This window comes from Nomascus leucogenys, chromosome 22a (assembly GCF_006542625.1).
Source record: "Nomascus leucogenys isolate Asia chromosome 22a, Asia_NLE_v1, whole genome shotgun sequence".
NCBI lineage: Eukaryota > Metazoa > Chordata > Mammalia > Primates > Hylobatidae > Nomascus > Nomascus leucogenys.
Genome location: NC_044402.1, coordinates 49,421,298 through 49,445,187, shown reverse-complemented (window position 1 = coordinate 49,445,187; position 23,890 = coordinate 49,421,298). Strand labels below are relative to the sequence as shown.

General features: G+C 42.3%; 3 protein-coding genes and 2 non-coding genes across 5 annotated transcripts in view; 3 read left to right on the top strand and 2 right to left on the bottom strand.

The window, feature by feature from the left end:
- Positions 1-11,866, bottom strand: part of LOC100599389 (olfactory receptor 2B6) — a 73,135-nt gene extending 61,269 nt beyond the window's left edge. Inside the window, exons 1-2 of the mRNA XM_003271972.2 lie at positions 11,770-11,866; positions 4,861-4,958 (exon numbers count right to left, since the gene is read on the bottom strand). The gene's annotated coding sequence lies outside the window, so the exon portion shown is untranslated. The remainder of the gene's footprint in view (positions 1-4,860; positions 4,959-11,769) is intronic.
- A 380-nt stretch (positions 11,867-12,246) lies between these two features.
- Positions 12,247-12,317, top strand: TRNAG-GCC. The gene has a single exon. It is a non-coding gene; the product is annotated as a tRNA-Gly (tRNA).
- A 5,333-nt stretch (positions 12,318-17,650) lies between these two features.
- Positions 17,651-17,713, top strand: LOC115832591. Its single transcript, XR_004028117.1, has one exon. It is a non-coding gene; the product is annotated as a U7 small nuclear RNA (small nuclear RNA).
- Positions 17,714-22,383: 4,670 nt separating this feature from the next.
- LOC100598362 (histone H2B type 1-O) lies at positions 22,384-22,838 on the bottom strand. The gene has a single exon (XM_003271969.4). It carries the CDS (start codon positions 22,804-22,806, stop codon positions 22,426-22,428), a length of 381 nt encoding a protein of 126 aa, XP_003272017.1. The 5' UTR covers positions 22,807-22,838; the 3' UTR covers positions 22,384-22,425.
- Positions 22,839-23,089: 251 nt separating this feature from the next.
- Positions 23,090-23,564, top strand: LOC100598019 (histone H2A type 1). The gene has a single exon (XM_030802699.1). The coding sequence runs from the start codon at positions 23,120-23,122 to the stop codon at positions 23,510-23,512; it is 393 nt and encodes a 130-aa protein (XP_030658559.1). The 5' UTR covers positions 23,090-23,119; the 3' UTR covers positions 23,513-23,564.
- The last annotated feature ends 326 nt before the right edge of the window (positions 23,565-23,890 follow it).

Genomic DNA, 23,890 nt, shown 5'->3' with positions numbered 1-23,890 from the left:
AGGAATAGCCCTGAATCTGTAGATTGCTTTGGGTAATATGGCCGTTTTCACAACATTGATTCTTCCAATCCATGAGCATGGAATGTTTTTCCATTTGTTTGTGTCATCTATTATTTCTTCAGCAGTGTTTTGTAGTTCTCCTAATAGAGTTTTTTTTTTTTTTTTTTTTTTTTTTTTTGAAACGGAGTCTCGCTCTGTCTCCCAGGCTGGAGTGCAGTAATGCGATCCCGGCTCACTGCAAGCTCCGCCTCCCGGGTTCACGTCATTCTCCTGCCTCAGCCTCCCGAGTAACTGGGACTACAGGCGCCTGCCATCACGCCCGGCTAATTTTTTTGTACTTTTAGTAGAGGCAGGGTTTCACCGTGTTAGCCAGCATGGTCTCAATCTCCTAACCTCGTGATCCGCCCACCTCGGCCTCCCAAAGTGCTGGGATTACAGGCGTGAGCCACTGTGATCGGCCTAATAGAGGTCTTTCACCTCCTTCATTAGATGTCTTCCTAGGTAATTTTGTGTGTGTGTACCTATTGTACATGAGATTGCCTTCTTGATTTGGCCTCAGATTGAACATTATTTGTGTATAGAAATGCTACTAATTTTTGTATGTAAATTTGGATCCTGAAACTTTACTGAAGTAGTTTATCAGTTCCAGGAGCCTTTTGGCAAAGTCTTCAGGGTTTCTAGGGATAGAATTATATCCTCAGTGAACAGAGATAGTTGCACTTCTTTTTCTATTTGGATGTGTTTTACTTCTTTCTCTCGCCTGATTGCTCTGGCTAGGACTCCCATAAATCTTGATTTCTGAATAGAATTTGCAAACAATTCTTATTCTACTTCTGTACAATATGGAGCAATAATGACCAAAATGTTAAAGAAGTTCCATTTGTCCCTATCTTTTTGTAAAACCTCACTCAGAAGGTGATTAATAAAACACTATCACCATGAAAATATTATTATTATAAGACTTAAGTGTTTTGTCCTACTGGAATAGGCACTTATAAATAACTTGCATGAATTTAAAGAGAATAGACTTCATAAGTTAAAAATGACACTAAACTCTGGGAAATTAACAATTCTAAAGAAGTCAGAAATAAAATTTAAAAATAAAAGCAATAAATAAAAGGATGAAATTTAACATAAATCAAGACAAACACATTTACTTCAATTATATACTACACAATAGTATTAATAGAAATATGATTGGCAGTGAATCCCATAGAAGCCAAGCTAAGACATATGGATAATAAAACAGGTAGATTATTGGCTTTAGTTTGAGGATTTATATCTTAAGAGATACATTATAAAACTAAAATGCCTACACAAAATAATGACTAGAGAATTGAAAAATCAGAACATGATGCTGCTTGAATTATTGAAGGCATTGATTTTTTCAATGCTGGGTAGAAAATGCTTTGTCAAATCATGAAGCAGTAGCTTTCTTCAGGTATTTAAAGGGAAATCATGCATAGCTTAGTTTGTTTCATAAAGGTTAGAAATTCTACTAATGCATAAAAATTAAAAAGTAGATTTGAGCATGATATAAGGACACACACACACACACACACAAATTGATGTTATACCATGATGAAATAGCTGACCATTTCTGGCAATGAGGGAAAATAGAATTCTATATAAAATAGCGATTGAATTAAACAATCTACCTAATGCCTTTCCTCTTTAAATTCTGTTTTAGGAATTTCCTTTTGTGAAATAACATTTGTGATAACAATTTCTGTTAATGACCAAAGAAACAAAAGCAGCAGAGAAAGTGATAGATATAACTAAACCTTTGGAATAATGTCATGTAAAAGAAATTGAGTTGATTCCGAGGAAAGAACTGGATGGAAGCTATTCTGATTTAGCATACAGAAGTCAACGCTAGAAAACATGAAATGGCTTGAATGGGTAAATATCTGTGGAGATAATTTTCAAATATGAGAAGTAGTCCAAGGGAAGTTGGACTATGTGACTTATAAGATCCCTTTCAAGATCCCTTTCCATCCAAAAAGTGTATGGCTCTGTCAATTACAATATAGGAGAAATTTGGTTAGATTTTAAAAAAACTTCCTGAAGATAAAAGATGGGTTATAATGGAATATTTAAATAAAGGATACAATGAAGTAATCAACTGTATCAGTTTCCTAGGGCTATCATAACCAACTGCCATGTGCTTGACGGCTTAAAACAATAGAAAGTTATTATCTCACAGTTCTGGAAGCCAGAAGTCCGAAATCAAGGTACTAGCAAGGCCATGTTCTCTCTGGAGGGTGGTGGGCGGGTGGGCAGAGGAGGTGTGGTGGTGGTGATGAACTTGTTTCTGCTTTTTTTGGTTTCTAGTGACTATTGGCATGCCCTGCTCGTCCTTGTCTTGTGGCCACATCACTCTCAGCTCTGGCTTCATTTTCATCTCTTTCTTTTCTGTGTGAGCCTCAGTCGAATCCCTCTTTACCTGTCTCTTACAGGGATTCATGATGGCGTTTAGAATTCACTCAGATAAGCTAGAATAAATGCCTCCTCCCAAGATTCTTAATCATATCTTTCTCCATATAAGGTAACATTTGCAGATTCCAGTGATTATCACGTAGACCTATCTTTTGGGAAGGGCCATCATTCATGGTACTGCACCATCTGTATCATTCAGGGCTATGTAGTCCATCATCTTCCAAAGAAAAGAGCATAAAATTTACTTTTGAAGGATCAAATTTTTTAAATTTTAGATTCTGAAGGAAATTAGCAAGAATCTAACTTTATTTCTACTTGTAGTATAATTACTATCTTAATATCATGAGAATTTGTAAACTGTATACATTTTCCTGTTTAAAACAACAAACACATAGATTATATCATTTTTAAGTACATACACTGAATTGACCACAGGGCAAAAATTGGTGAAAAAATAAAATCTTTTGTGCAGATATAAGAAATCGATATAGTTTTTAAAAGGTGCATGAGTATTAGCACCATATGGATAGTGGAATTATTAGGAAGATAATACCATCTGTCTCTCTGTGTATAATTTAAATATAGACACAAAATACACTGTCATATTTATCATTTTTACTTTTCTAAATTATTTACATTAAGAGTAACAATCATATTCCCATAAATATGTCACAGGTTTTTTTTTTAAACATCATTTCCTGTACCAAAATGTGTCCCACATTATGCTCCAATAAAAAGACACAGATCATCAGACTGATAAAAAAGCAAGGCCCACTATATGCTGTCTATAAGAAAGGTGCTTTAAATATAATGACACTATACTACATATATTGCTGTACATTACGTTTTTTAAAAGCCATTTTATATAAAATATAACATAAATTAATACAATATTTTCTTGAGATAAATGGTAGCTTATTTTCTGAAATAGAAATCAAAGGTTTGGGAACATGATCTTGGATCGCATCTTAGAGATTTTACACATGAAATAAAAAATTTCTTCCTTTGGGCTGGGCGCGGTGGCTCATGCCTGTAATCCCAGCACTTTGGGAGGCTGAGGTGAGTGGATCACTTGAGGTCAGGAGTTTGAGACCAGCCTGGCTAACATGGGGAAACTCCATCTCTACTAAAAATATGAAAATTAGCAGGACACAGTAGCAGCACACCTGTATTCCCAGCTACTTGGGAGGCTGAGGCACTAGAATTGCTTGAACCCGGGAGGTGGAGGTTGCAGTGAGCCATGAAATGTGCCACTGCACTCCAGCCTGGGCGACAGAGGGAGACTCTGTTTCAAAAAATATATAAAATAAAATAAAATAAAAAAATATATATGTGTGTGTGTGTATGTGTATATATAAGTATATATAATGACACACATGAGTAAATAGTAAAAGGTTGGAAAAGTTAGCCACAATAACATTAATCAAAAGAATTAGCTATATTATTATAAGAAAAAGTAGATTTCAGAGTAAAAAATATTACCAAGAATATAATCATTTAATAATAATAAACCAATCCATCAAAAGGACATGGGAATTTTAAACATTTATACATATGATAACTAAACTTCAAAATACATACAGAGAAATCTGGTAGAGATGAAAGAGGTAGGCATGCCATGATTATAGGTGATTTCAGCACCCCTTCTTCAATAATAGATAGAACAAATAGACAGAAAATCAGTAGGCATATAGAAGACTTGAACATTATCAACCTAAGTGATCTATTTGACATTTATAGAAGGCTCTACATAGCATCAGCAGAATATGCATTCTTCTCAAGTGCACACAGAACATTTCCCATGTTCTAGAGTATAAAACATCTATCAAAATAGTTAAAAGGATTCAAATCATAGCAACATATGTTCCCTGACAACAGGTTTTGTTGCAAGCCTGAGAGAATTTTAGTTCAGTTATAGATGTTTGCTTCTATGCCCCACAGTTTATATTCCAAATTTCATAAATTCTAAGATGTATATTTTTTCACATTTAACTTCTCTTAAAAATTGCTGTTCATCTATAATCTATAACTTTTACAATCATGTTGGCCAGGTGACAGTCACAACATAGTTGCTATTTCAATTATGAATTGCAGCGTGTGAAGTTCATTGTTACTCCTGATAGCCTAGCTGGCTAACTGGAATCCTCCATGTTTCAGTCAACAAATGATTTTAGGACCATTTATGAAAGGACTATGAGTCTGGGTTGTATCATGAAAACTTTGTTGATTCTGTGAAAGAAAAATCAAAATTACTAAACTAAAGGGAAAAGTCAAGCTGGGAACTGCTCAGGGCAAACTTCCCCCCCTCATTTTATTTAATGTCATCCCTCTACTCGCTGAGATAGATGCATATTCTGATTGCCTCCTTTGGCAAGGCTTATCAGAAACTCAAAAGAATGCAACAATTTATCTCTCACCTACCTGTGACCTGGAAGCCCCTCCCTGCTTTGAGTTGTCCCCGCCTATCTGGACGGAACCAGTGTTCTTCTTACATATATTGATTGATGTCTCATGTCTCCCTAAAATGTATAAAACAAAGTTGTGCCCCAACCACCTTCAGCACGTGTCGTCAGGACTTCCTGAGGCTGTGTCATGGGTGTGTGTCCTCAACCTTGGCAAAATAAACTTTCTAAATTCACTGAGACCTGTCTCAAAGTTGGGGGGTTCACAATACTTTCTGGTAAGCTCAAGAATGCAACAGCGTTTGTATTTGCAGAACAGGTATAGTAACTATTACTGGATTACAGGGAATATTGTAAGGGTTCAGAAATTTAATGGTTCAGCACAATTCTTGGAACATAGTTCTCACTGAGTATCTGCTATAATAATGTTTCAAATATTATTGTCCCTCAGTAGCAGGTAAAAACTGAGGCTCACATCGACACACACTTTGGAACAGGGAGTTCCAAAATTTGAATTCTGGCCAGTACCTCCAAATTCCAGTTGTTTGCCACTAAACCACTCTTTTCATATGTGTTAAAAGTGTAATTGAATTACATCTTCTATTTAAGAAACAACTTATTCTTTTCAAATAAATCACATTTCTTATCTCTTTGAACAGACGTTCTTATTTCCATTGTACACCGGCAGAAATTGAAACATGACGATTATCTAGTCAAGGTTTTCCAGCCAATCTAACAGAGAAATGTCCTTTTCACTAGAGAAACACTATAGGTTAACTTGGTTTTTCACAGGAACACTTGAGCAAAAAAATAAAAATATCAGGATTGTTAAGCATGACGAAAATTCTAAAAACAAGAAACAAAAGTTGATAAAAATGAGAGTCGCTCATGCCTGTAATCCCAGCACTTCTGGAGGGCAAGGAGGGCAGGTCACGAGGTCAGGAGTTTGAGACCAGCCTGGCCAGTATGGTGAAACTCCGTCTCTCCTAAAAATTCAAAAATTAGCTGGGCATGGTGGCACGTGCCTGTAGTCCCAGCTACTTGGGAGGCTGAGGCAGAAGAATCGCTTGAATCAGGGAGGTGGAGGTTGCAGTGAGTCAAGATCGTGCCACTGCACTCCAGCCTGGGTGACAAGGGCGAAACTCCGTCTCAAAAAAAAAAAAGAAGAAGAAGAAAGCCTCAAGTAAGCATGTGTACAACTTCAGTAAACACATTGTGCATGCAGCCCCTCCAAGAGCTGGCAGGGCCACTGTGCATGAGGACAGCCCACCCCAAGGGAAGAATCCGGGAAAAGGAATGCAACTCCCCGAAAGCATGTCAACATATAAAACTGGAAGTCAAACATCAAACAGTGCACTTGAATCTCTCGAGTCACCCACTTGGCCCTTTTCCAAGTGTACTTTACTTCCTTTAATTCCTCTCTAAAACGTTTTAATAAACGTTCTCTCCCAGGGCGCAATGGCTCATGCCTGTAATCCAAGCACTTTGGGAGGCCAGGGCAGGTGGACCACCTGAGGTCAGGAGTTCGAGACCAGCATAACCAATATGGTGAAACCCCATCTCTACTAAAAATACAAAAATCAGCTGGGCTTGGTGGTATGTGCCTGTAGTCCAGCTACTTGGGAGGCTGAGGCAGGAGAATTGCTTGAACCCAGGAGGCAGAGATTGCAGTGAGCCAAGATCGTGCCCACTGCACTCCAGCCTGGGCGACAGGTGAGACTCCATTTCAAAATAATAATAACAATAATAATAATAAAACTTTCACTCTTGCTCGAAACCTTGCCTCTATCTCTCCCTCTGCCTTATGACTCTCAGTCTAATTCTTTCTTCTGAGGAGGCAGGAGTTGAGATTGCTATAGACCTGTACTGATTTGACACTGCTAGTACCACAGCCAGCAAGGCATGGCAATGCCTTGATGGCATCACCTGAGAACTTGTCACAAATGCAAATTCTTGCATTCTATCCTGACATACTGCATTAGAAACCCTAGAGTTTGTGGCCCAAGTATCTGTGTGTAATAAGCCCTCCAGTTGATTCTGATGCACGCCAAAGTTTGAGTACCATTGGTTTAAACTACTTGAAAATTGAGCTGTTGTCAAATTGAATGCTGAGGAACCAACCAACGCTGTGCCCTTCAAGTGTCTACCAGGTGAACAACACCATGCTAAGGGGTACAAATTTATTCATTCATTTGATGGGATTCAGGACATGCCACCCCAAAATATGGCACCTTGGCATTTGAGAAAACATCAGAAGCAGGAAGGTCACTCTTTAACGTTCCTTTAAAGTAGGTCATAAAGTGAATTAATGAAGCATTAACTCTCACTTTCATTCCAGAGGTACCCTCCCTAAACCTGGAGGAAAGAAATGTCCTTATCTTGGCCAGGCATGGTGGCTCACGCCTGTAATCCCAGCACTTTGGGAGGCCAAGGTGGGCAGATTACAAGGTCTGGAGATTGAGACCATCCTGGCTAACATGGTGAAACCCCGTCTCTACTAAAAATACAAAAAATTAGCCGGGCGTTGTGGCGGGTGCCTGCAGTCCCAGCTACTCGGGAGGCTGAGGCAGGAGAATGACATGAACCCAGGAGGTGGAGCTTGCAGTGAGCCGAGATGGTGCAACTGCACTCCAGCCTGGGCAACAAAGAGAGACTCCGTCTCAAAAAAAAAAAAAAAAAAAAAAAGAAATGTCCTTATCTCTGAAGACATAGGAATACAGAAGAATCTAAACAGGTCTGCTAAGATTCCCCCAGTTTATTACCATTAGATCATACCCCTTCTGTCCTACAATGGTATTTCTCCCCAGCTATCCACTTCTTCATCAAACTTAGCATAGAAATACAGAGGTATCTTTGAAATTTGTTTCTGAAGGCTTCTGTGTCACATAAACCTAGAATAAATAAGTTTCTGTTGTTAATCTGTCTTTTGTTACAGGGGCTTCAGCCATGAACCTTGAGATGGGTGAGGAAAAGGTATTACTTTACTGATAAGTACTTACTGAGCATCTACTAGGTGCCTGCATATTTTCAGAAATGGAAGGTACAGCAGCAGTAAACGAAACTGACAAAAATCCATTTCTTTTGGGGACACTTAATCTGGTGGACAGGAAATGAAGTGAAATTTATGGTATGTCAGAAGGAACTAACTGCTAGGAAGAAAAATGCAAAGCAAGAAAGATGGGTAGGGTGTGTACATCTCTGTTTGAAGGCAGATGTTGTTGTGTCAGATAGTGATCAGGCAAGCCCTCAGTGATGACACATGATTCACAGAAGGACACTTAAAGGAGTAAAATTGACAAAGGTGAAAGACCTGCAGGAATTTCTTGGGGAAGAGGTTTATGGGCATAGGGAAGAGAAACTGCAAAGCCTGTATTGAGCCTGTGTGATATGGTTTGGCTGTGTCCCCACCCAGATCTCAACTTAAATTGTAGCTCCCATAATCCCCATGTGCCATGGGAGGGACCCAGTGGGAGGTAATTGAATCATGGGGGCAGTTTCCCCCATGCTATTTTTGTGATAGTAAGTTCTCATGAGATCTGATGGTTTTTATAAGGGGCTTCCCTCTTCGCTGGGCTCTCGTTTCTCTCTCCTGTCAGCATGTGAAGAGAGACGTGTTTGCTTCCCTTTCCACCATGATTGAGAGTTTCCTGAGGCCTCTCCATTCCTCAATTAACCCTCTTTCCTTTATAAAGTACCCGGCCTTGGGCAGTTCTTTATAGCAGCATGAGGGTAGGCTAATACACTGTGGTTGGAAAGCTCTAAAGAATTACCTGGCTCTTCATTGGTTGAGGCACAATGAACAAGGCCTGGCGTGGGAGGAGACGAGGTATGTGTGGGAGGAGGCAGGCAAGTAGGGCCTCGTGGGTGATTTTCAGGAATATAGCTTGGTCTGTACCTACTTACACATTGTCTGATCCCCATCCCCCTCCCATCTAAGCTGTTTCCCCAAGGGGGGCCTTCACAAAGGAGAGGCTGCTGTTCCTGAAGAGTAGGGGTGAGAATGAATGAATGAGCAGCATCAGAGAGATGGTACTGATGAAAACTACCTTTTTTTTTTTTTTTTTTTTGAGACGGAGTTTTGCTCTTGCTGCCCAGGCTGGAGTGCAATGGTGCGATCTTGGCTCACTGCAATCTCCGCCTCCTGGGTTTCAGCAATTCTCCTGCCTCAGCTTCCCGAGCAGCTGGGATTACAGGCATGCACCACTGCGCTCGGCTAACTTTGTATTTTTAGTAGAGACGGGGTTTCTCCATGTTGGTCAGACTGGTTTCGAACTCCCGACCTCAGGTGATCCGCCCGCCTTGGCCTCCCAAAGTGCTGGGATTACAGGCGTGAGCCACTGCGCCCGGCCGAAAACCACCTTTCAGGTTAAAAGAGGGAGAGCAGAGGACCTAGAACTACTAGAGTACAGTTTCTAATGTTGCTGGTGGGCCAGTTCAGGTTCTTGACTTCACTGCACAAAATAATTTGAAAGTGAGTCCTAAGTAAAAGTAAGCAAGTTTATTGCAAAGCAAAAGTACACTCTGATAGCTGATCAGAGTGCTGCTCAAAAGTGAGACAGTACTGGCTGACACTGGGCAAACTCGCCTCATGGGAGTCTTACATGATTATTCATGAAGGGGTAGGAGGACATTGCTATCAAACATGTTCTGGGTGGTCTCTTGGGCATGCCTGCACTGTGGTTGTACATGCTAGCACATACATCGCATGTCTCATTAGCATGTTAAATCTCCCCCTGGGGTGTATTTTTTACTAGTATAATCAGCATAGGTCAACTTAAGGACACACACCATGGGTTTCTGTGCTTGAGCATATTGGAGGATTTCTTTTTCCCCCTTTTGCTCTTCTACTTCTTTGCTGCAGAATGTTCCAACCCTAAGTCCAGGATGCGGCTGGTTTGTGCACTGTCAGGCAATTTGTCCTCTCCATTTATTTAGCAAGTTTGTTCTCCTTTAAGGGAAGCTATGACCACCGTATCTAACCTACCACATTTAAACTAGGCTCCATATCTGAAATTGAATGCAGATATATGTGTGCATGCACAGGCTTCTAGGGAGCGAGTCCAGATCTTTCACTACTGTCTTAATCAGCTTGGGCTGCCATAAAAAACATAAGCCGGGCGCAGTGGCTCACGCTTGTAATCCCAGCACTTTGGGAGGCCAAGGTGGGTGGATCACGAGGTCAGGAGTTCGAGACCAGCCTGACCAACATGGTGAAACCCTGTCTCTACCAAAAATACAAAAATTAGCCCGACTTGGTGGCACGCACCTGTAATCCGAGCTACTCAGGAGGCTGAGGCAGGAGAATTGCTTGAACCCAGGAGGCAGAGGTTGCAGTGGGCCGAGATCACCCCACTGCATTCCAGCCTGGGTGACAGAGCGAGACTCCATCTCAAAAAAAAAAAAAACAACAAACAACAAAAAAACCACCACCATAGACTGGGTAGCTTAAACAGACATTTATTTCTCACAGTTCTGAGGCTGGAAAGATCAAGGTGCCAGCATAGCCTGGTTCTGAAGGGGGTATTTTTCATGGTTTGCAGACAGTTACCTCCATGATGTGTCCTCACGTGGCAGAAGAGGTAACGTCTTTCCTGTATCTTCTTATAAGGGCACTAATTCCATTCATGAGGACTCAACCCTCATGACCTAATTACCTCCAAATATGTCACATGGGGAACTGGGGCTTCAACATATGAATTTTGGAGAGACACAAACATTCACATTCTGTGAACCGAGGTCTTAAGAATCCCCACCCCTGCATTGCAGCCTAGGCGACAGAAAGATACCAAAACAAACGAAAGAAAGAAAGAAGGAAGAAAGGAAAGGAAAGGAAAGGAAAGGAAAGGAAAGGAAAGGAAAGGAAAGGTAAGGAGAAAGGAAAGGAAAGGAGAAAGGAAAGGAAAGGAAAGGAAAGGAAAGGAAAGGAAAGGAAAGGAAAGAAGGAAAGGAAAGGAAAGAGGACAGGACAGGACAGGAATCCCCACCCAAGAGTTTCCCCAGAATATAGTCAGGAATATTAGACCAGTGCTTTCGGCATTGAGTAATGATGAGTTTTCAAAAGCAATTTTAACTTCTGAGTTTGGCCCTTACATTTGTACTCAGGTAAGGTTGAGCAGCAATCTACCTTAAAAAGGAAAAGATTACTGGAAAAATTTGTGCTTCAAAGGAAAACTATAGCACATCTTTCTGTGTCATCTGATTCCGATTGTATGGGAGTTATTTTACAACTCTGCAAATTGTAGATAATGATGGCAATACAAAATTCTTCGTATCTATGGACATGCAAATTAATTCTGTACCGCGGTAGGGACAAAATGGATGGACATCTTCTTTAAACACGTTTGGGGAACATCTCATCAAAACAGTTTTGGCCTCATTTACACACCTATTTCAATATTCTTGATCTATAAATAGCGTCGGTTCTTTGGATTCTCCTTTGTGTATATGTGCTGCCGAAGACAGCACTCTTTGGATTCTCCTTTGAACAGGTATCAACACCTCACCAATTATCTCATTAATGAGTTACATAAATTTTTTTACCCGGGCTCATTTTTATATTTGTATTAGAGTCATCATTGCGCCCGTTGTGGAAATTACTCTTCAATGAGACCTTTGCGCTCAGTTTGCCAGGAAGGAGTTTCCAGTGCCACCCCCATAACCATGACAACTGAAGCATAAGGTAAACCCATACAATTCTTAAATCCCCCACTGCCTCCCTTTTCCTTGGGGAGACCAGTGGAGAGCAACACTAGGTTCCTGTTTGCCTCCTCTTCCCTCTGGCTCCTCCCCTCCTCCCTCCTGTTTTGGCTCCCCTGCCTCCTTTATCCTTTGCTCGGGTTCTCTTCCTCCTTGGTCCTCCACTTCATTTTCTTTATTCTTCGTGCTCATGTACCCCTTTTCTACCTCTCCCGTTCCCTCCAGAACCCACCTGGACTTTGAGCCTCCCCATGGTCATAAAATGTCTTCTGTCTCCCAAGCAAACTAAGGAATTTGGCATCTTCCATAGCGCTTCCGGAAACTTAAGAGTCAGGAGCTTGGGAGCACTCCGCAGGCGGATACCCAGGGCCACGCAGCAGCGGACAGAGTCAGCGCAGGCGCCCCCGACCCGTGGGGCGGAGGTGCTGGCCCAGCCAGAGCAGTCCAACCTCGCCGCGGAGACCGTGCGAGAGCCGGGCCGCCCACACATGGGCCAGCCTCCAGTATTGCAGGAGACGCTTTGAAGTTACAGTGAAAGGGATTTTTTTCTTCCTGAAAAAAAGGGAAGAAGGCTCTATTAAGAGGCTCTATTCAATAAGAACGGAAAGCTGCCTAAGTATCTTTTTGAAAACATAGCCTATGGTATTAGTTGGATTCCTGAAAGATGGCAAAGCATTCCTAGGGACGACAAGGCCTTCTTGTACGTGAGGCATTGGTGGTTCAGTGGTAGAATTCTCGCCTGCCACGCGGGAGGCCCGGGTTCGATTCCCGGCCAATGCAGCGATGACCTTTTTACTCTTTTTGACAACTACGTATTGTATTTCAGGAGTTGGACATTTTCCCTATACTTGTTTTTGCCTTACTCTTACATCCTGACTACATGATAAAGCAGGCAGGCCAGCGACAGGCTGTTTTCTTACAGACACATCGAGGTTTTTTTTTTCTGCTTTCAGAATGTTTGATACCAATACACGCTGAACTCATCCTCATGTTTGCAGCATAAATAGAACTAGTGGACCTTGGTGGGGTGTGGAAATCAGATTTAACCGTACCAAAAAACTAAAATCCCCACCAACTTTTGAGGAAAACATCAAAAAGAATTCACTGCAAATCCCCAGTGTCCCACAGAACAGAGTGGCGCAGCGAAAGCGTGCTGGGCCCATAACCCAGAAGTCGACGGATTGAAACCATCCTCTGCTATTTACTCGTTTTCTTTTTGTAAAAAGGTACTTAGGACGTACTCTCACCAACCTTCCTTTCCTTGCTAGCTCAATCAAAGGAAAAGTGACAGCAAATGGAAGTATTGACATTCCTTCGAGGAGAAAATCAGGAAGCAGCTTTCAGTTAAGAAATCAGAGATACCCCATCTTACAGAGCGGGAATTGATACTAAGTCCATCAGCTGAAATATCTCCACCTCAGCATACTACCATTTTGTAAACTATAATTTAAGTTTGGAGTTCCAAGTTTATACGTAGTTAATTTTTAGAGATTCAGTTAAAGAGGATTGGAAGTATTTATTTTATTTTTATTATTTTATATTATATTTTATTTTATATTTTATTTGAGACAGGGCCTCATTCTGTCACTCAGGCTGGAGTGCAAGTGGTGCGATCATAGCTCACTGCAACTTCGAACTCATGGGCTTAAGCAGCCTTCTGAGTAGCTGGAACTACAGGTGCTCCCCACCTAGCCCAGCTGAATTTTTTTTTTTGGAGAGATGGGGGGTGGGAGGAAGGTGTCTCACTTTTTTTGCCCAGTCTAGTCTCAAACTCCTGCGCTCAGATGATTATCCTGCCTCGGCTTCCCGAAGTATTGGGATTACAGGCATGAACCCTCTCGCCAGACCATGAAGTTATTTTGAATAACAACTCTTCCAAAAAATGTCTTGCTCCTAGTCTGTTTTCTTCCTTAGCACTTATTACTATGCAGCATATTGTGTCTTTATTCATTTAGTATTTTCTCTCTCATGGGAAGTAAATTTACAAGGACAGATTTTTGTGTTTTGGCATTGTGGTTGCCATCATACCTAGAACAAGGCCTGGTACATCTTAGATACTGGTGAATTGGTAGATATTAGTTAATAGCCACAATTTCCAATTCACCAAACCGAAACATCAGTATTCCTCATTACTCATCATCTTATTTTACCTTTTAAAAAAGTAAAGAAGAGTTCAAAAGTGACCACACGGATTTGATCTATTACTTAACATCATGACATATAAACTACAAGTCTCTTTTATATTTAGAGAAAAGAGGAAAACACTCATGAAATTTAAGTATTCTTCAACTCCATCCCCAGACCTGTTACCGACTTTCTCAGGGCAAGTCTATTATGACTTTGATGTTCATCTGTCCCGTTTCATTTTCACTCTTGCTTATATATAGGCCCATGGCAATACAATTTTTTTTCTGAGACGGTCTTGCTCTGTCGCCCAGGCTGGAGTGCCATGGCACCATCTCAGCTCACTGCAACCTCCACTTCCCGGGTTCAAGCAATTCTCCTGCCTCAGCCTCCTAAGTAGATGGGATTACAGGTGCGCACCACCACTCCCAGCTAATTTTTTTTATTTTTAGTAAAGACGGGGTTTCACCATGTTGGCCAGGGTGGTCTCAAACTCCAACACTGTTCTCGATAAGAAACTTTCTAATTGCACAGATAATCAGAGGCATATGTGATATATCTAAAAGAAAAAAAAAGCCAAGAAAAATGGAATTTTACTTTCTATTTTCTCCTGGATCCTATTTAAGAAATGATTTATCCAAGTTTGTTCTTGGATATTGTGACTGTAGACAGAGCCTCCTTGCAAAGTAGTGAATTCAATTTACCTCCTAATCTTGTACAAGGCTGCCATTCTTCTTTCTGTATATAGTTTCCTATTAGCAAGCATGAAACTGAAAAGAGAGCAGCTATATAAAGCTAGTCATTTTGTAAAGACAGACACTTTGGGGCCTCAGAGCACACTGTCACTGTATTGTGAAAGTTGTCAGAATCAAAATGTAATCACTAATGTTACAAAAACTCTGACAAGTAGAGCCCAGGAAGGCCATGAGGAGTGGGTTTTTATATTGGTATGTCTGATCATAAAAACTATTACAAAACATTGTAAAAACCATAACCTTGTATAAAGGCCCTTGCAAATTTACACAAAAATATTTTTATAAGGACATCCCTCCAGTAACTCTCTGTCTAACCTTGAACTGGTGTTACCTTTGTTATTGATCTTGTCGATGAAAAGAGTCAAACCTTGTAAAATATTTGAGCAGATTTATTCTGAGCCAAATATGACCGTGATCTGTGACACACCCCTCATGAGGTCCTAAGAACATGTGCCCAAGGTGGTCGGGGCGCAGCTTGATTTTATACATTTTAGGGAGGCAGGAGACATCAATCAAATACATTTAAGAAATACATTGGTTTGGTCCAGAAAGGCAGGACGCCCAGGCGGTGCAGGAGTGTTGGGGTGGGGGGTCGGGGTGGGGTGCTTCCACGCTACAGGTGAATTTAAACATTTTCTGGTTGACAATTGGTTGAATTTGTCTAAAGACCTGGGATTGATAGAAAGGGAGTGTTCAGGTTAAGAAAAAGATTGTGGAGACCAAGTTCTTTTGAAGTCTTACAGTGGCTACCCTTAGAGACAATAGATGACAACAAATGTTTCCTATTCAGATCTTAATCTCTTTAGGATTGGGAGGTCTGGAAGAAACAGATCTAGCTATGTTAATAGAGATTCTTTACAGACACAAATTTTCCCCCACACAAAAAAACAACTTTGCAGGGCCATTTCAAAATATGGCAAAGAAACATGTTTTTTGGTGTAAAATATTTTGATTTTCTTGCTTGTCTCATAACGTTTTATGCCAGAGTCAGGTTGGGAAGTAAGTCATGATATATAGGGTTAAATAAAACCCATCTGATGAGAATTTGTGATTGGTAGGGCATGACTCCCCAGACCCCTTAGATGGGAATTTGGGCAAGATAAAAATCAGAGTTTAGTCCTCAATTTTTATAGTTAAGGATAATTCTTTCTAAACAATTATGTAAATAGTTGATTTTTTAACCTTGTCTTTTTTTACCTTCCTATATACTCACCTTGTTTCCTCTGGCATACATATTCCCATTACAATGCTCTATTCCCCCAAAATATATTTTCTTTTCGAGAGCCTCCCTCTGTTATTTAGGTTGGCAGTGTAGAACTACTCTTTCCATGATTGAAACAAATCTTATCATATGTCACATTTGTTAGTGACAGCTGCATGTGATCCACATGGAGGAGATCTATTTTCAGAAGCCAACTATTTCTTCCGGAAGAGACTTTGGAAATCACTTTTAGTTGAGGAAAAAGAGACCAGGAAGAACAGACAATCCAGTAAATTACATAAAATGAGGTGATGGCAGCCAGGGTGAGTAGTGGATAGAACTTAAACTTTCTAATTCCTCAAATTATTAGTCCTCGGTTGCCCATTTTATTCTTTTGGATGCCAACTACAGAGATTTTCAAACCTCAGAATTTCTTAGAGACGCCTGGAAACTCCTTGTGTGGGAGGCTATTTCTCTGGCCAAGAACTGGTCAGGTTTGGAGGAAAAGGGTACTGAGACTAGCTTTCCTCTTTTCCCACCTCCTTTCCACATTCTTCACTCGGAATCATTCAGCCTTTTTATCAACTCTCTACAACTTAAATTCTTTCTCTATTTAAATAGAGGAGTAAGGAGAAAGGGGAGTTGGAGCGACCTAGGAAGAGTACGATAATGAAAACAGGAATGGACTTTCAGAATAGATAGTGGCCTATCTGGAGGAGGAGCCAATTTCTAGTCTCTTCTCAGTTCCAATTCTGTTGCTGTTAATCTTCCCAAGATAGATAAAAATTCCTAGGAAGGATTTTCATGATTAATTGACTTCCTTCTCCTGGAGAATTTGCATTTAGTTAAATAAAGGAGATTCAGAAAAAGCCCCTCTCTGTGCATTTGCTATTTCCCAAATAACTTTAGTGTGAAGTAATCAGCATAACAATGCGGCATACTTTGGGATATTTCCTGGACTCCTTCAGTATGCATTATAGAGGCAAGGGGCCAGGCACGGTGGCTCACACACGAAAATCCCAGCTTTCAGAGGCCAAAGTGGGCAGATCACTCGAGTCCAGGAGTTCCAGACCAGCCTGGCCAACATAGTGAAACCCCTTCTACGAAAAGTACAAAAATTATCTGGGCATGGTGGTGCATACCTGTGGTCCTAGCTACTTGGGAGGCTGAGACATGAGGCTTAAGCTTGGGAGGTGGAGATTGCAGTGAGCCAGGATTATGCCACTGCATTCCAGCCTCAGCAACAGAGTGAAGGCAAAAAAAGAAAAAGAAAAACTCCTTGAATTACATTAGAGTAAAGGAAAGCTTTCCCTTCACCCTCTGAAGGTTTGCTGAAAATCACTGACTGAAGGCAGATTAAGAGGAGAAAAAAAAATTATTTGATCATAGTTGTATGTGACATGGGAGCCCTTCAAAATGAAGGCCTAAAGATACAGGGGAAATTGTCCATTGTTTTTAAGGTTCCATAAGTATGGACAGCCTTGTAGAAATGATTGGACATGAAGGGTAGGATCTAATGATAGTAAACAGAGTAGGGAAACCCAGCAAGGCCTGTCTGTCCAGATTCTTCTTGGCTTCTCTGAGCAGCATTCCTTCCTTCTGGGCGTAGGTCAGGTCCCTCTCTGGAATAGGGGTCTTATGACCTACAGTCAAACGAGGTAGGGCAGATAATTTCTGACCATAAATGGCCAGTTTTCATACAAAAAGCCTTGGGGAATGGGGTGAGTGAGGGGAGCTAGAGTAATATTTGTAGGTTTTACGGCTGGCTTTGGGGAAAATGGATTCTGGTTTTTATGACCTGCCTTGGGGAAGAGAGATTCTAGTTTCTGTGGCTAACCTTGAGGCAGAATGATAGATCAGAGACAGAAGGGCAGGAGCTCAGGGAATAGCTTCTGCTTCTGAGGCTGCTGCTGAGGCCTTCATTTTGAGATATAGTTTTCTGAGCCCCAACAGTATATCAAAACATCACACTCTCTGTCAAAAATGTATACAATTATGATTTGTCAATTATGAATAATATTAATAATAAAAAACAGTGTTACAGCTCTTTTAGAATTTGTCTAGCAGGCCTTCTGGTTTTCGTTGGGAAGTCCCCACCCCCACAAAGAATAACATTAATAAGAAAATAAGACAAATGTAACATAAATAGAAAAGAACAGGTTTATTTACCCAGGTAACTACTCAATCCACAATGAACAACTCTGAACATCCTTCACCACTTTTACCTCATAGCTGTGAGAACTGAATTTTTTGTTTTGTCTTTTAGTTCACTTTATCTGTTTACTTAACTGGCAGAAAATAACTCTTGAATGCCTGATGTATGTGAGGCCTGGTGCTTTATCCAGAGGGGCCAAGTAAGAATGAATTATTTTCAGCTGAGGATTTAGAAAGTTGGGAAGGCTGGGGCATTTGATCTGGGCCCTCATGGCAGAAAGAGCAGCTTGGTGAAAAGCTTGTCATGGATACAGGAATCTTTGTTCATGTCCAGAGATCTCAACTTCAAGGATGAAGGGCTTCATGAGAGCTCTACTTTAGAGGTGAAGGACTTGATGAAGTCAACAAACTTTTTTTTTTAATAGTCTGTACCGTGATATAAATTTTTTGTTAGCTGTCAGTATTGAAAATTTATAATATTTCATATTAAGCCGCATATACTCTTGAAAAATTGGAAGTTACACTGTCCTTGCGCTTGCATTGCTAGAAGGGAGAAATCAGTGAAACTAAATTGCACAGGTTTTGTCTTCAGTTCTCAAGTTCCCACTGGTCCTGTTAGTTTCCATATTACTTGGCATTTATCAATATGCTTGTGCTATGGTTGTTCTTACAGCAGAATTAAGAAAACAGTGAAATAGATCTTGGTCAATTATCTCTATCAAAACTGGAAAAATGAAATATGATGTCAGAAGTCTGTGTGCTTCAAGAAAAATGGCAAATAGCACCTCTCTTTATAGAGATAAGGCATGATTTTTAATATCCAGCTGTTTTTGCTGTAATGTGCTGGGCCTTTGTGAGCAACTGACTTTTAACTTCTGGTTTAAGGAATATCATAACTGTCAACTTATCTGCAAATTAAGCTAAATGTAGATATTTTATCTACATTTAAAGGAGAACTTGGAATAGAAAGTTGGGATGAAAGCATGGAAAATGGTCTTAAGTGCTGTTATGGACTTCATTGTGTTCCCCCAAAACTTAGACCAGGTGCAGTGACTCGCGCCTGTAATCCCAGCACTTTGGGAGTCCACGACCAGCCTGGACAACATGGTGAAACCCTGTCTGTACTAAAAACACACAAAAAAATTAGCTGGGCGTGGTGGCAGGTGCCTGTCTGTAGTTCAGCTACTCGGGAGGTTGAGGCAAAAGAATCGCTTGAACCCAGGAGGTGGAAGTTGCAGTGAGCCGAGATTGTGCCACTGCACTCCAGCCTGGGCGTCAGAGTGAGACTCTGTCTCAAAAAACAAAACAAAACAACTTCATGTTGAAGTCCCAACTCTCAGTGTGGTTGGTATTTGAAGACGGGGCCTTTAAACAGATAATTAAGGTTAAATTGAGTTGTAAGCGTGGGGACTTAATCTAACAGAACTAGAAAGCATGATCCTATTATTATTTATTTTAGGGTATAAAGCATTTTGGCTTTTGACTTATTTTATTTGTTTATTTCTTTTGGACAGCTCTAACGAGATCACAAAACTCAAAAGGACTTTCTCCCTTACCCACTCCTCGTTCTTCCTATTTACCTCCCCCGCCCCCCTCCCGCTCCCTTTTAACCTCCGCACTAACGACTCTTGAAGAAGCTTGAATCCCGCAATTAAAAGGAGTGAAAAATGGAAACCCTACCCTAGCCTACTGACTCAGTAGAAAGTTAAGAAGAAAGCATTTTAACTGGGGCTGGAAAACACAACGCCTTGAACTTGTACTTTTGCTTTTTTGCCACAAGATGGCAGGAGAAGTCCACACGTACTCTCTCACCCACTCGGAGGCGAATCATCCCTCAGATGTTCTCTCAAGGACGCGGGATGGGCAGGGAGAAACCAATCTCGAAAAAGAGAGCGAAGAGGAATGAAAGGAGGGGACAAATGTGATGCCAAGTTAAAGAACATGATGAAATCAGGGGACTGCTCTCCAAGTAGCTTAGCTTGCCGATAAGCTCTGTCGCCAAGCCCGAGGCGCCAAACGTTAATGACAAGGTACAGGAACTGGGGAAGAGAATATTTTAGGGAAGTGAATGGCAAATCCTACAATGTAGTTTGCACGACCCTCTAACCAATTGGCATAATTCGGGGCTGTTTGTCACCTGTGACAGAGACGAGACTATTCGTCCGAGATAACCTTCCACCCATAGCTGCAAAGGTAGTGACGTCAGGAAAATAAAGGAAAAGTTAAGGGGTGATTTTAAAGCCTGGAGTGGAATTGTGGAGGGGCTTGCTATTTTGCTGCTAAAGGAAAGATTTACAATAGAAGTAATTTATTGAAGGGGGGATAACGCAGTGGCAGAGGATGCAATGCTATGAGAATTCAGGCACCGTTGAGAAGAGGGGATCATGCCTTGAAAAGTCTCCACTCCCTTGTACTCGCACGCTCTTGGTTTACCTCCTATTTCTGTGATCTCTTCTGGGGTCCGCTTCTCTTTAAACGCGGGGTTCTCCAACTTCCGTCTCAGGATTCCTGACCATGAACTTTAAAATCCCAGCCTGAAAGCTGCCCCCGCCCCAGCTAATCCTGGCATACCTCCCTCCCCAAGGCCAACTGATTAACATTGCAAAAAAAGCGGTTTTCCCAAGTTGACGGGTTCTTTGTTCAACATTTTATCCTAAAGGAGCTTCCTTAGTCTTTAACGTTTCCCGTTCCGCTTTGACACCAATAATTTCAACCCACCCTAACATATCTGCGGCGATGGCAGACGTGATGCTACAATGCCTATTCTCTAGAGTGTATGGAAAATGGACACCGGTAAGTCAATGTCACCCATTATCCGTACAACTGCAGAAAGCGGGACGGTTAATTCACAGCTTCCGGCTCTTGGCGCCAGAGTCCGATGCACTCCTGCAGATAACGGAAAATTCATTTCCGTTCCGGGAGAACCTCTTCGAAAAACACAACCCGGATGAGACTATCTGGCAAATTGCAGCCCTTGGCGGGCTTTTCAAATAGAGCGTTGACCAATCAAAGAAGGGGGACGTTACAGGCACTGAAAGAATAACCGGGCCGGGCGCGATGGCTCACGCCTGTCATCCCAACATTTTGGGAGGCCGAGATGGGTAGATCACGAGGTCAGGAGTTCGAATCTAGCCTGGCCAAGACGGTAAAACTCCGTCTCTACTAAAAATGCAATAATTAGTCGGGCACGGTGGCGGGCGCCTGTAATCCCAGCTACTTAGGAGGCCGAGGCAGGAGAATTGGTTGAACCCGGGAGGCGGAGCTTGCAGTGATCCGAGATCGCGCCACTGCACTCTATCCTGGGCGACAGAGCAAGACTCCATCTCAAAAAAAAAAAAAAGGAAAGAGTGTAGGGAAAAAAAAGAGAGATCAGACTGTTACTGTGTCTATGTAGAAAGGAAAGACATAAGAGACTCCATTTGGAAAAAGACCGGTAGTTTAAACAATTGCTTTGCTGAAATGTTAATTTGTAGCTTTGCCCCGGCCACTTTGACCCAACCTGGAGCTCACAAAAACATGTGTTGTGTGGAATCAAGGTTTAAGGGATCTAGGGCTGTGCAGGACGTGCCTTGTTAACAAAATGTTTACAAGCAGTATACTTGGTAAAAGTCATCACCATTCTCTAGTCTCAATAAACCAGGGGCACAATGCACTGCAGAAAGCCGCAGGGACCTCTGCCCTTGAAAGCGGGGTGTTGTCCAAGGTTTCTCCCCATGTGATAGTCTGAAATATGGCCTCGTGGGATGAGAAAGACCTGACTGTCCCCCAGCCCGACACCCGTTAAGGGTCTGTGATGAGGTGGATTAGTAAAAGAGGAAAGCCTCTTGCAGTTGAGATAGAGGAAGGCCACTGTCTCCTGCCTGCCCCTGGGAACTGAATGCTCGGTATAAAACCCGATTGTACATTTGTTCAATTCTGAGATAGGAGAAAAACTGCCGTATATGGTGGGAGGTGAGACATGTTTGCAGTAATGCTACTTTGTTATTCTTTACTTCACTGAGATGTTGGGTGGAGAGAAACATAAATCTGGCTTACGTGCACATCCAGGCATAGTATCTTCCCTTAAACTTAATTATGACATAGATTCTTTTGCTCACATGTTTTTTGCTGACCTCCTTATCATCACCTCGCTCTCCTACTACATTCCTTTTTGCTGAAACAATGAAAATAATAATCAATAAAAACTGAGGGAACTCAGGCCGGTGCCGGTCCTTGCTGTGCTGAATACCGGTCCCCTGGACCCACTGTTGTTTCTCTATACTTTGTCTCTATACTTTCGTCTCTGTGTCTTACTTCTTTTCTCAGTCTCTCGTCCCACCCGACTAGAAATACCCACAGGTGTGGAGGGGCAGGCCACCCCTTCAAAAGAGTAACCGAAAACCGGAAGCAAACTTGTAATTGTAGCTTAAAGCACAACTGCAAGCATTTTTCCCCAAGGGTATCTAAGAACCCAAGCTAAATTTGTCTGATGGAGCGTCTATACTCACACGCAAAAAGCCTAGGGAGCTTAGCTTACCTTTTCCCGCCATCTTCCCTCCTAATGGAGGCCGGCCGGAGCCCACCCAAAAGACTACAAGCGAAATGCACCGGCTCTTTCTCTGGAAGCGTGAGTGGCTCTGAAAAGAGCCTTTGGATTGTCGGCAGCTGCGAGAGCTCACTTGGAGCTGGTGTACTTGGTGACGGCCTTTGTGCCCTCGGACACGGCGTGCTTAGCCAGCTCCCCGGGCAGCAGCAGGCGCACGGCCGTCTGGATCTCCCTGGAGGTGATGGTCGAGCGCTTGTTGTAATGCGCCAGGCGGGAAGCCTCGCCAGCGATTCGCTCAAAGATGTCATTGACGAAGGAGTTCATGATACCCATAGCCTTCGATGAGATGCCGGTGTCGGGGTGGACCTGCTTCAGCACCTTGTACACGTAGATAGAGTAACTCTCTTTGCGGCTGCGCTTGCGCTTCTTGCCATCCTTTTTCTGGGCCTTGGTTACGGCTTTCTTGGAGCCCTTTTTGGGGGCTGGAGCGGATTTAGCCGGGTCGGGCATGGCGGAGGAGAGTGAAAGAGCACTCAAAAAATAAGAATGAGGACAAGCTGGGTTATGCCCTATTTATTTACAAGTCTATATGCAGAGGAGATTGAGAAACTCTTCTGTCTGATTGGAAGTTACTCAGATGACGTCAATATCAATATAGTCCAATCAAAACACGTATATTCAGAAACCTCATTTGCATTAAGAGGGAGCTGCAAGCTTAGCCAATGGCCCAGCTTCTTTTTCGCGCCCAGCAGCTGCTATAAAATGCGCGTCCCTGTAGTTTCCTTCCACTCACTTTCTGCCTTAGGCCACAGGTCGTTTTACCATGTCTGGACGTGGCAAGCAGGGCGGCAAGGCTCGCGCCAAGGCCAAAACCCGCTCCTCTAGAGCCGGGCTCCAATTTCCCGTAGGGCGAGTGCACCGTCTCCTCCGCAAAGGCAACTATGCTGAGCGGGTCGGGGCCGGCGCGCCGGTGTACCTGGCGGCCGTGCTGGAGTACCTGACTGCCGAGATCCTGGAGCTGGCGGGCAACGCAGCCCGCGACAACAAAAAGACCCGCATCATCCCGCGCCACTTGCAGCTGGCCATCCGCAACGACGAGGAACTCAACAAGCTGCTTGGTAAAGTTACCATCGCTCAGGGCGGTGTTCTGCCTAATATCCAGGCCGTACTGCTCCCCAAGAAGACTGAGAGCCACCACAAAGCTAAGGGCAAGTAAGGGCTGAACTTTAAAAACGTAAGCTTATAAAACAAAAGGCTCTTTTCAGAGCCACCCACCATTTCTACGAAAGAACTGAGCACTCTGTTCTCCAAACCTATCAGAAATTTGTGGACAAGTTCACGCACTGAGGTCATTAGTTTCCTACTGGGTAAAATACAGATATTGAATCAGGCCTAGTAAATACTATCCAACTGCTACATTATAACATGAAAGCACCCTCCTTCATTGTCCCCTCCCCACAAACACTGTCCTGGGTCTTTAAAAAACTTGGGGACGGGCGCGGTAGTTTACACGTGCTCAGCGTTTTCGGAAACTGAGGCAGGTGGGTTGGGAGGGGAGAAATCTCTTGGGACCTGGATTTCGAGACCACCCTGA